The following is a 12,787-nucleotide window of genomic DNA, read 5'->3' on the forward strand; positions in this document are numbered from 1 at the left end:
TGGATCCTCAACAGGGGAAAAGGATGAACCATCTTCCACAGCTTCAAGTGGACTTCATTCACTTCATGTCACAGCTGCTTGATTTCTCCACAGTTCATTTCTGTGGAAGGCAGCCTTCTGGTCTGTTTTTCCAGATGGCGAGCTTGGGGTGAGTTAGAAGTGCCTGACTGGACTTTACAAATCAGCATTTTTATTGGCTATTTTTGTTCTAGGTACAATGGAGGTTGATGGATTGTTACTTTTGGTTACCAAAACCAGGAGGAGGGGAGGGAGCTGCTTAGGAGAAACACCCAAAAAGAACAGACCAGCCTTTCTCAGGGACTCAGGGGTGGTGGCACTGCTTCCAACTGCTTCATTTAGAATACCAGATAATAAGCAACCAGGACTTGGCCTTTAGAAGTCAATGGAATAAATAAGCTGGAAAAGGTTGAAGAGAAAAAAGCCAAGGAACATGTAAGTAGAGGATTATATGGAGCCATTTAAGAGCACAAAAAGCAAGAGTAACAAGGCAGCAGATGGAATTTGGCCTCGCCTGGCCCTGCCAAGCTCACTCTGGGAAGCACTGTGTCGAAAGTGCTCTCTTTCTGTCCCCTGAAGCATTCAAGTTTCCTAGCCAAATTCTCAGGCTGTTTCTATGGAGTTTACAAAAAAGGAGCATAGCAGGGTTGATGTGCCCTTTCCCCGTCATTCTACATCCTCTTCTCAGCTTCATGCAATAAATCTCTGGCTTAAATGAAATTGTTCAAAGGAAAATGGAAAATAGAAAAAAAAATGGTGGAGGGGCAGGAGATACTGACTAGTTCTGGTTTTTCACAAAACAAGAAGAATTTGTCTAAGAGTAAACGGTGTTTATTTTTTGTTGTTTTTTTTTTCAATCAAATGGAATTGCTTAATTAAAAAAAACTTATTTCTTTTCTCCTTAAATACTACAGACAACCTCATTTTATCGCAGCAGACACCTAGGAACAAAACACTGGACCCACCAGAGAAAACTGGGCAATAAAAGCATCAGAAGTTCAAGTCAACTATGGAAGAATTACTGTTAGCTGGCAGCTTTCAATTCTAAACAGAAGTGTCCCAAACCTATTGGGTTTGACAAAAGTTTCTTAGAACTGGGGAGCTGGGAATGTTGGACTCCTTTTAATTCTATTCCAATCATTTCCTGCATAGGGAAATTAAAGTCAATGCATCAAATGAAGACCCAAAGAAACATTTAAAAACTTGTTTGACTAGTATTCAGTATGTGAGATTATTAAGTAATAACTTGTCCACCTAGTTAACCTTGTCCTGGAATATATATAGGTTATTTGTAGCCGCCACTGCTATAATATTTTCTGAAGGATGCCAAGCTGTATGCAAGATCTTTTTGCTAAAGTCCAGACTGTCGACACTGATCTCGTCTTTTCTCCGCTTGCCCCCCACACACACTTTTCTGGGTTTGAGGATAGCCCGGGGCTTGCTGTTTTCCCTCGAAGCCTCAAGGGTCACATCACGCTTGGTGTTTCTGTCGAACATCCTAAAGAAGTTGTTGTAGGAGCCCGTCATGATGACGCTGCAAGATAGAGGGGAAAGGGAGTGACCGAGTGTTATGGAGAAAGGCAATGACGTATCTTCATTGTGTCGTCTTTCTAGAGCAAATGATATGTTATGGGCAGCTTATGACACCATAGGTTTTACTAAAAACAAAAACCAAAAAGTGAGAACAGGCTTTGCAGTGTGATTGTTGGCTTTTTTTTTTTTGAATCACTGAACGCAGTGAGCCTTTTGGCTGGGTTTGGACATGAGGGATGGTGAGAACTCTCCCTGTAATTTGCTTTTGCTCGGTAGATTCCTTTTGGTTCTTTGGCTCAGTAAAGGTGTCCAGTGGTTTTAATGATCCCAGTCCTACCTACCTCCCATCAGGAATGCGAGACTAGAATGAGGTTTGTCAAAGTAGACACATTTTTGAAAACAATAAGCAGTTGTACGTGTTTAAGGCTTGGCCACTGTCAAGGGGGCTCCTGGACGTCTGACCTCTAAGGCTTTATGGCATCAGTGCGGTTGGGGGAGAGATGCTGGTGGCATCGTGCATGAACCCGGGGCGTATCGTTTCCCTTGCCGAGAACTAGCTCTGAATTCGGCCTTTTTAGAAAACTTATCTACAAAAGGGATGTCATCATGGTCTTATCTGGGAAACAAGTAAGAAAATTCAAATTTTAAAAGAATCTGGGATGGAGAAATAAAAAGATTTTATATGGTTTTTATTTCCACATTTAATGGACACATGGCTTCCACATTTTTACAAGAGTTATCCCCTCTTAGGCATAGCTGCAATTGATCAGGAGAGTGGTGAACACCCAATGTCTTCCAGAGGCAAGGTACTCAATGTTTAATGATGGTGACATTTCAGACATGGTGACAAGCTGAGGTGGGGAGAGAGAGATTCCTTGAGCCAGGGCATCTGCAAGTACCCCAAGTGCCATCACACAGCAGTTCCCCTGGAGGGGCTGGCTCCCGCTCACTTCTGGGTGGAGCTCTGACTGGCTCCTTAAGATGGGAGAGCAGGAACTCTCATCCGTTTCTCAAATTATTTGGGATGTATAGAGAGGTGAAGGAAAAAGCTGACAAGATTGGGCCACAGCAAGGAGGATGTGTTTTTGGGCATGTTGTCAGCTGTACCAGGTAAATTAAGCAAAGGCTAGATTTTGTTACTCTGGCCCATCAAACTGATGCTGTGAACTGTGTCTGTGTCCTTGAGTGGACTGTTATTACCTTGTCAGGCAGGGCACTGAGGGCTTTGCCTCCATGATCTCGTTTCAACTTCTATTATTCCATAAAAGGGTTTTACACAGAGGTAAGTAATTTGCTCAGTGTCACATTGCTAGTGGGTAGTAAAGTCCACCCTTAAACCCACATATGGTTGACTCTGGGGCATAAGTATTCAGCCGGTTGGCCTCACTGCTTCCTGTGCTTTGACGTTCGCTTCCCTCCCATGACCCAACTCATTTTTAAACAAGTAAGAGATATTATTTTCAAAAAAAAAAAAATACTATCAACCTTATTTGAAAGAGAAATTAAATTTCCCAGTTGTGATGTTATAGAAAGTGTTGATCTTAGGATTCAAACTCTACACTTGTTACTTTTGCTTCTACTACTTACTACTTTATGAGGTTGGGCAGATTAATTTATCTTGCTAAGCCTCAGTTTCCTGAACTGTAAAATGAGAATGATGGAAACAATCTTGTTAGACTGTGGTTGGGATTAAATAAAATGATGTGTATGAATGTGTTTGGTGTATAGTAGGTGCCTAATAAGTGTGGTTTTTGAATCAAGGCTAAGATAGAGGAAAAATCTGAGCAATAATAACAGATATGTAAATAATAATATATGAATAAATCAATACCTATAAATAAAGAATAAAATGAGAAGGCTGGCTTCTTCTCCCCGTGGGGGATTTTGTTCATATGTCACAGTTGCTTTGCTCTCTGTCCTATACCAACTGGTCAGTGTGACTTGGGTCCTTTGCCATGTGGGGACTCCTTCCAAGCCTGCTAAGGAGGGGATTCATTTTGATCAGTGGCAAAGAAAGCCAAGAAACAGGTTGAGTGTGAGAGAGATGGTTTGTATTCACTGAAAGCTTGAATGTCTGAATGTCCTGCCATAATAGAATTTCTATGCTTTCAAACACTATAATTGGTGCCACCTTCATCAAAGAATGAAATCAACCCCTGGTAGCTTGCACTTAGTTCTCATGGAAGTCAAAGAATCATTTGTATCTGTCAAACTAAAAATGAACTATTGGGAGGTATTATGAAGTATTGTTCAAATCAAAGGCCTTAAAATAGTAATAAATCACTTTGAGGGAATGTGATAAATGAGGTCGACTAGAATTCAGTTAATGAACCACCAGGACCATTGGCCAGGTCTCCACTAGCAGCTTCAAGGGATAATTTTTGATCTGGAAAGCCCACTTGGCAGTAATCTGAACTGTTCAGGCTGGAATTTGCTGGTGGATAAGTGATCTTCATTTAGGCATGTTGACCTAGTGCTGGAGGTGTCTTTTGTGAAAAAGATAGGACTTTCTCATTAACATTAAAGTGTTATCTGTGCCAGTTCAGAAACAGGATTCAAAGGCCTTACTATATCCTTCTCTTCTTTCCAGGCCTGACATTATGCATTTCAGCCAGGTTTTGGAGCCCAATTTTGACCTCCCTTTGGCTGTACTCTACTTAGGATAAATTGCCCGAGCCTCTTCAAGACAACCTTTGGAAGGTTCTTCAGCTACAGAGCCTTTCTTACCTGTCTGACCCATTCCACACACACTCAAATTTATCAAAAATGCAGTCATTTTCATAGAGGGAACACAGCTTGCTGCGGAGGTAGTCATGAACCTGGAAAGGAAACATATCGAGAAGGTCAGTTATTATTTTAAACAGAAATTATTTCTGCAAACACCTCCTCTTCTGATGTGAGCTGTTAAATCTTTCATTTGTACATGCTCCTTGAATCAGATGGCCCTGGATCTGAACCTAGGCTTGGCCCTTTCTAGCTGTAGGACATTAGGATGGGTTGATGAGTTTCTCATGTAGCTGATATGGATTAATTAAGCTTGCTTGTATAGACAGTGGCATCCAGTAAGACTAAAGAAGTAGATTCTCATTTTCTAAGCTGATTTGCTCACAGGCATTAGAGGTCACCATTCATCCAGTCTTTTATTCAACAAATATTTACTGAATACCTGCTATGCATTTGAGATGCAGCAGTGAGCCAAATATCCTTGTGGTGCTTTCCACCCAGTGTTACGTGAGAGACTATATAACCAAGTAAATAAATAAGACATTTAGATGGTGATAAAATCATAGAACAAAAGTGTATGGAAAAAGAGCCTGGGAGATCTTGTCGGGGGTGTATTATTTTATACAGGGCAAGTAGTCAGGGCTTCACTGGAGGAGGCAGCATTGGAGCAGAAGCCTGCAGGAGATGAATGAGCCACAGTGACGTCTGGGTTTGGGGTGAGGGGAAGGCTCTCCAAGCATAGGAAACAGCAGACACAAAGGCCTAGAGGCAGGAATCCTGGAGGGAGTGTGGTTGGGGAGTGGTGAGTAAGCAGCTGGGGGAGAGGATGATCAGTTTACATAGGCCCTTTATTCTGAGGAAGAAGAGACTTCACAGAAAGGATTGCTGAATCTGCTGTGTTGCAATGGATCCTAAAGGTGCAAAGACAAAGGCAGGGAGACCAGTTATAACCTGAGTGATAGATGTTGGCTTGGACCAGGGCATGAGCAGTGATGGGGACTGGTCAGATTCTCCTTTTGTTTAGAGAAAGAGCAGATAGGACTTGGGTCAACTCTGAGATGTGGAGAGAAAAACAGGAGTCAAAGATGACTACCTGATCTTTCTCCTGAGCAAGTAGAAGGAAGCGGGTACCATGTTCACTTTTGGGTACAATGGTTTAGAGATGTCTACATGTGGAGCTGTCAAGTAGACTCTGAGGTAAAAGGTGCCGTCCTGGAGTATGTGGAGATTCTTTCCTGGTTTTTCTTAACCATGCTGCTGCTTTCACTGGAAATCAACTGAGAGTGAGCAGGAAGAGAGGAATGGTTGGCAAACAATGTCAGATTTCTGGAAGGCACCAGGGGACACTTGACATTGTTGAACATGTATGTCAAATAAGGCTGATCAAGCATAGTTGAATATTTTTCTCCAGCTACACTCAGCAACTCAGATGTAGATGCCAAATAGATGAATAAAGTTCAGAGAGTAGTAGCCTGGGTTCAGTGTTTCGAAGGTAATCCTTCCTGAACCCGCTAGCACAGAGTGGCAATAATAACGGGCATACCCAAAATGCTGGCTTGTCATTATTAGCCAGGTGCTTTATCTGTCAAAACCTCATTTCATCTCTAAAGCCATCTTATGATGCAGGTCCTTTCATTCTCTTTACTCTAATGGAGCATGAAGCACAGAGATATGACATCATTTGTCCAAGATCACACAGAAAAGAAAGTGACAGAAGGGGAGGGAACTGAGCCCCGGTATCTGGCTCTGGAGTGCACACTCTGAGCTGCACTAGCAACCTGCCTCCAGCTTGCTCTGGTGGGTCCTCAGTCCTTGACAGGAGCTGTGATAATGAACTCAAGTGAGGTTGAGAGAGAAGGAGATAGAACTAGGTGAAAGCAGAGGGAGGCTACCAAGGGTATTGGTGTTTCACTTTAAGTTAAGAGTGATGATTCAATCTCTTTTCTCCTGCAACTGTGGCTCTTTCTCTTCCTTTGACTCCAACAGTTCTGCTGGACGCTGAGCTTCAGGCTCAGTTGTGTGCTTAGTCTTGGGTAAAGGAACGAGGTCAGGCTCATCCTATGTTCCATTAGATGTTTTGGGTATTTGAAAAGCTCTGAGTTATTTGGACAGAGGAAGTTATTTCTAACTCTGCAAATTAATTTTCCCCCACCTTTACTCTCTCACTCCCAAACAGTTCCAGGCCTTGTCAGGGTAACAGCTTCAGTGCTTTGGTGACAAGGGAATACCCCTCTGGCAGTGCTGTTGGCATTGTTAGGTGCATTTGGGGGCTGCAAGGGTGAGGCTGTGTCCTGCCCTAACAGAGGCATCTCTGCTATAAACTACTCACTCACCTTCCCTAGGGAGCACAGCAGTAAAGGTTTATAAACCTGGCAGTGGTAAGATTTATAAGGTCTAGTTCCATCTGCCCACTTTGTGATGAACCTTTCCTCATCTGTCACCATTCACTTTTGGCATTTTGTCTTATTACTCACCTGCGGTGTTTCTATAAGTGTCAAAATGTGTGCTTTGGAAGTCACGCCCATTAGCAGGAATGACATTGCTGAGCACTCTGTAAATAATTCTTGAAAGATAGAAGTTGAGATAGACTCAAGGGAAAATCTAGTCTGAACCATTATTTCTCCTCCACCACACCTAAGGTCTGGGTAGCTCCTACCTGCCTCCAATTGACAACATTTAAAGAAAAAGAATGTCTACTGTGAAGTATGCTGTATGTATGTTTTGTTGCATAGAAAGAAGTCTTCTTAGGCAAACCAGAGGGACCTTTTTCTACCAGAGGAAAGAATAAGGTAAGATGTACACATGAGCAACCTCTAGAGCATGGAGCAAGAGAGAACTTAAAACTCATCCTGTTTAATGTTCTTTCTTCATGTTCCTAATATGACTTTTCTATGATCCTATTAATTTGTGCATGGGATTTTTGACACTAGACTGAGTGTCCCAATACAGTGCTTCTCATTATTTGTGGGAGTCCAGTGTCATACAGTTAGTGGACTGCTATGAGGCAAACAAAGAGCCAACTCTGTCGGTCCATTCTTGTATTTCAAGTGTTGACAAACTTTTTCTCCAAAGGGCTGGATAGTAAATAGTTTAAGCTCTGTGGGTCGTATGGTCTCTGTGACAGCTACTCAACCCTGCCATTGCACATGGAAGCAGCCGTAGAACATATGTAAGTGACTGTACATGGCTGTGTCTTAATAAAATTTACCTGCAAAGACAAATAGGGGGCTTGTTAGGAACACAAGTTGCAGTCTGCCAGCCCTTGTTCTATGGGAAAACTTGAAAATAGCTAATCATACTTAAGTCTGCAGCCTTTTATTCATGGAAACGTGATTGAGATCTGTGAATGTATGTATGAAAACGTATAATAGTAGTATTACCTGTCTCCTTGCTCAGGGCAGGCATTATTGACTGATCACTAAATTCTTTCCCACTGGACCTCACAACCTATCATGGTGTTCTGGAGGCTCACTGAATCAGAGCTTGTTTACCATCTTTAAATTACTTCATGTAAAAGTTAGATGGCTGTGCTCTAAAACTAGCTTTGTCCTAAATCTACTCTTCCTAGTTAAGGCTCCCCAGCAGCCACACTCAGGTCCTAGTTCCCACTGCTCTTTCTTTTGCATTAAGGATTCGAATACTATCAGGTTTGTCTTATGCAGCTGGAAGAGGACACTGTGGTGACTCTAGTCCTGGGCTAAAGATGAAGGCTGCAAATGAAAGCTTGGGGGTAAGTGATGTGGAGCCAAGCCCTGAAGTCAAGGTAGGATTCAGGAGACAGGAACACTAAATAATAGGGAATATGATGGACCACAGGGGAAACAAAGCTATCTCCACTACATATATGGCTGTGAATTCTGGCTCCCAAACCTTTCTCTAGCACCTGCTGGAACAGAGTCATCAAAGTCTTCAACCTCCTCTCTGAACCTTTCCTTCTTCTTCCTCTGACTGGAATTTGGATCTCCTCTGAAGACACTCAAGTGGTAGCTAGAGTTTTGCTCTCACTCCACATGCCAATGTTGGGTAGGTAGGCTCCTTGTTGCTCCAGACAACTATTCCTATTTAAAGCCCTCAACTCCTTTGAAGTCATGCCATCAAACTAAGCTTCCTGCTACCTGTCCTTCTTTTAGCCATCAAAAGTTCTGAGTCCCTAATCCTTATTCCTTGAAGCAAGTTTGCATCTCTGTCTCTCTTCCATTACTATTCCTGTCACTATTTTTAGTTATTCGAGCACTCTAGTCTCTCTCTTACTCAGTCTCATCATATTCAATGTGTTTTGTCCTTTGCTTCCTTGGTCATATTATGAACCTTGTCATTGCTATCCCTGTACCTGTCATTGCTATCCCTGCTGCTGCTGTTAACTCCTGTCTTTTTAGTTCACTCCTTCTAGTATCTTGATTCTATCAATCCTTAAAATTCATTATTTCCCCTTTGCCCACCTTCGACTCAGCAGTACATCATTACAATCATTCCTTTAGCATAAATATTCAACAAGCTTGCCTTTCTTGCTCTCTGTTTCCATTGTACTCATTTGGCACAACTCTATCACTAGTTAAATCTTACTTTCTACCCTTTCTTTACCTGTATCAAGCAGGTGAATGTGGCTGAGAAGAAACATAATCATACAGGTTAATCTCCCTTTAAATCAATTATGTAAATTTCAAGTGGATGCCTGAGCAACCCTACCACCCTACAACATTTCTCTTTCTTAGATGAGTACTTTACCCCTTTTCTTTCTTCCCATTCAGCTAATGACCTTACTACTTATTTTACTAAAGAAAACACCTACATGTTCTCATCACAAAATTCACAAACCTACTTCATCTATATATGAAAACTGCTGTCATTCCTTTGACAGATGAATTATCTATGCACCTTACCGTCTACAGCCAATTCTGCAATGGACTGCATCCCCCACTGGCTTGCCTCAAGGGCTTTGTTCTTTCAGTGGTCTCTCTCTCTAATGGTCTCTCTCTCTAGTGGCTTATTCCTATCAGCAGAAAACATGCTGTAATAACTTCATTCAGCCAGAATCCCTTTTCAGCTACACTTCCATTTCTCTGTTCTCCTTCAGAGTAAACTTACTGAAACAGTTGTCTGTCCTCATTATGTTATCATCTTCAGTTTCTTAAACTCACTCCAATTGGACATTTATTCACACTGCTCTACTACTGTTCCTCTGTCATTCAGGTTACTGATAATCTCCACTTACTAAACCCAAGTTCGTAGTCTTCTGTACTTGATTCAGCAAAGCATTTGGCAGTCGATGACTTCCTTTTCCTTAAGACATTTTCTCCACTTGGCTTCCTAGTCACTCCTCTCATCTCACTGGCTAGTTTCCCCAAATCTCTCTTGCCAAATCCTCTTCCTATTCTCAACTAGGTCTTATTTTCCGACCTCTTCTTTAATTATACTAATTGCCTAGAAGATCTCATTCAGTCCTATGGCTTTAAATACCCTCTATATACTTGTGAGTGTCAGGTTTATATCTTGAAGCTAAATATATCCAGACTCACATTGAGCTGTCTACTTGCTGTGTCTGTTTGGATGTTAAACTGGTTTAACAGAGCCAAAACCAAACTCTCGATTTTCTCATCTAAATAAATTGGCAACTCTACTTTTCTAATTGTTCAGGACAAAAATTTTGGAGTAATCCTTGGTGCTTCTTTCTTTTCCTGTTACATCCCACATCAAATTCGTCCTCAAACCCTATTGCTTTTACCTTGGAAATATATGAAGAATCTGGCTATCTTCATTGCTAATACACTCATCTAAGCTACTATTTCCCCTTGCCAGAATGTTATAACTATTCTCCTGTCTCTTCCAATGTCCCTCCCACAGTTTCTTCTCCCCAGCGCAACCAGAATATTAATTTAAAAATGTCAATGATGAAAATGATCTGGAATTAGATAGTGGTGGTTTCATTAAATTGTGTGCTTTGAAAGGCCGATTATTATGATATGTACATGATATCTCAAGGAAAAAATGTAAGTCAAATCCTTCTGTATAGAATCCCCCCACTTCTTTTTATCTAACTCCAAATAGCTTAAAATAGGGTTAGTTTATCCCCACCCCACTTGATCTTTGCTTTCATTATACTCTTGCCTGGATTTTGCTTCTTTAAGTCCTCTCTACTTCAAAGTCTGGTCTTCCTCTTTCAACAACACCACCCTAAAAAATGCCTTTCCCTTTGTTTCCTTGCATTTACACAATCTACCTAACACTTAAGTTCAAAACTTCCAGTCTTTTTGATTCCTCTCCCTGTACATTTGATCAGTAAGCAAACCTCACTGACTCTTCATCTTACCCATCCTTCCATCTGCACTCTACCATTACCAGACCAAATTGCCATCATCTCCTCTTATCTAAATTGTCTGTTTGGCAAACTGCAAAGTGAAACACACTGTAAAAACTAAAACTCACAATGTCATTTCCTGGTGTAAAACTTCAATGGTCCTCCATTGTACCCAGTCCACAGGCAAAACAGCCTACTGTACATTACCAGGGCCTAGTGATTGGCCCCTTACCTCTATCTCCAGGCTCATCTTTCTGCCTTTGTGATTCATATTCAAGGTATAAGCACCCTGAACACACCTCATTTCTCTTGACACCAGGCCTTTGAACATACTATGTTTTTAATTATTATACTTTAAGTTCTGAGATACATGTGCAGAACATGCAGGTTTGTTATACGTGTGCCATGGTGGTTTGCTGCACCCATCAACCCGTCATCTACATTAGGTATTTCTCCTAATGCTATCCCTCCCCTAGCTCCCCACCCCCTGACAGGCCCCGGTGTATGATGTTCCCCTCCCTGCGTCCATGTGAACACATTATTTTAAGAGCATGCATTTCCTGACTAGTTCATGGCAGTTAAGACTCAGTTTAAGGGTCACTTCTTTGGGAAAATCTTTCTCACCTGACTGGACCATCTCTTGCAGAGATGCACACTCAATTCCTTGCTCATCATCTGCCTTTTCCGTCAGATGGTAAGCTGCATGAGAGCAGGACCATTTGTTTACCTCTGTAGTATCCATTCCACATGAAGTGCTCAGTCCATATCAATTACATTGAATTCTAGCCTCTCCACATGCACCTTTATCTTAATTATAGCCTGTACCATTTTACTGAATGTATCACCATGCACTGCCTTCCATTTTTCTGCATTGTAAACCTTTGGAAGCAGGGGTTGGCTTAAAAGCTCATGAAGGCAATGTTCCATATACCTATGGGTGCCTGGGGTTCTATACCTGGTAAGTCTCGATGGGGCGGTTTTCCATGTTGAGATCCCAGACTTTAACGGTCAAATAGTCCCTGGTCATGATATACCTCCCACTGTGGCTGAACTTCACATCCGAAATTGAAGAGATAATTTCAGAGAAAAATGATCTGTTGCTTGGATCTTCCGGCTCTTCAAAAACTGCAGAACAAAAGCAAAACAAGACAAATTTAGCAATCCTTATCAACTGACTCTAACATGTTTGGACTGGCTAGGAAGCTAACAGTGTAACTGAGAGTCTTCCTTAAGTAGGGCTGGTGTCTGCAGAATGTAAGTTGCTAATAGAGAACTGTCATCTCTCTGGTAGTGGAAAAAGCTGTCATTAGTTTCTGGATTTTAATTCTCATGGAAGGACTGGCATGGGACCTGTCCTGTTCATAGATCTGGCACTGACAGATCTATGCATCTAACTCTTTTTCTGTTTCCCTTAGTATCTGGGTGTCACTGCATAAAACCTGGAGTCATCTTAGATACTTAAAAAAAATTTTTTTACAGCTTTTAGTGAGATAAAATCCACATACCACAAACTGTAAAGTGTAGAGTTCAGTGGTTTTCAGTATAATCACAAAATCATCGCTATAATCTAAATTTAGACTATGTTCTTTACCTCCCCCCAAAAACTCCATATGCATTAGCAGTTACTTTCCATTGCCTGCTCCTATAGTCCTAGGTAAACACCAATCTGCTTTCTGATTCTCATTCTGGAAATTTCACACAAATGGATTCATAGAATATATGGTCATTTGGGACTGACTGGCTCATTTTACTTGGCATAAAATTTTTAAGGTTCATCCATGTCGTAGCATGTATCAGTTCTTCGTTCTTCCTATGGCCGAATAGTATTCCATTGTATGAATATACCACATTTTGTTTATCCATTTATCAGTTGATGAGCATTTGAGTTGTTTCCACTTTTTAGCTGCTAGGAATAACAGTGCTATGATTATTCATATACAAGTTTTTGTCTGGCCTTATGTTTTCATCTCTCTTGTTGGCTCACGGTGTTTAACGGTGGGACTTTGGCCAGGTGTGGTAGCTCATGCCTGCATTCAGCACTTTGGGAGGCCTAGGCAGGAAGATCACTTAAACCCAAGATTCCAAGACCAGCCTGGAAAATATAGGAAGACCCCATTGCTATAAACAGTGAGCCAGGCATGGTAGGGCATGCCTGTGGTCCCAGCTACTTGGGTGGATGAGGCAAGAAGGATTGCTTGAACCAAGGAAGCTGCAGTG

The 12,787-nt window shown here is 41.6% G+C and overlaps 1 protein-coding gene across 9 annotated transcripts in view; it reads right to left on the bottom strand.

Annotated features, from left to right (window-relative positions):
• Positions 1-832: 832 nt before the first annotated feature.
• The window catches only part of PPP2R2B (protein phosphatase 2, regulatory subunit B, beta), a 516,438-nt gene continuing 504,483 nt past the window's right edge, over positions 833-12,787 (bottom strand). For all 9 annotated transcript variants that reach the window (XM_012001547.1, XM_012001545.1, XM_012001551.1 and 6 more), the window contains 3 exons: positions 11,526-11,695; positions 4,279-4,370; positions 833-1,552 (listed from right to left, as the gene is read on the bottom strand). In XM_012001547.1, the coding sequence (XP_011856937.1) occupies positions 1,273-1,552; positions 4,279-4,370; positions 11,526-11,695 (542 nt within the window). In that variant the 3' untranslated portion in view covers positions 833-1,272. The remainder of the gene's footprint in view (positions 1,553-4,278; positions 4,371-11,525; positions 11,696-12,787) is intronic.

This window comes from Mandrillus leucophaeus, unplaced genomic scaffold, assembly GCF_000951045.1.
Source record: "Mandrillus leucophaeus isolate KB7577 unplaced genomic scaffold, Mleu.le_1.0 Scaffold663, whole genome shotgun sequence".
In the NCBI taxonomy this organism is placed as follows: Eukaryota; Metazoa; Chordata; class Mammalia; order Primates; family Cercopithecidae; genus Mandrillus; species Mandrillus leucophaeus.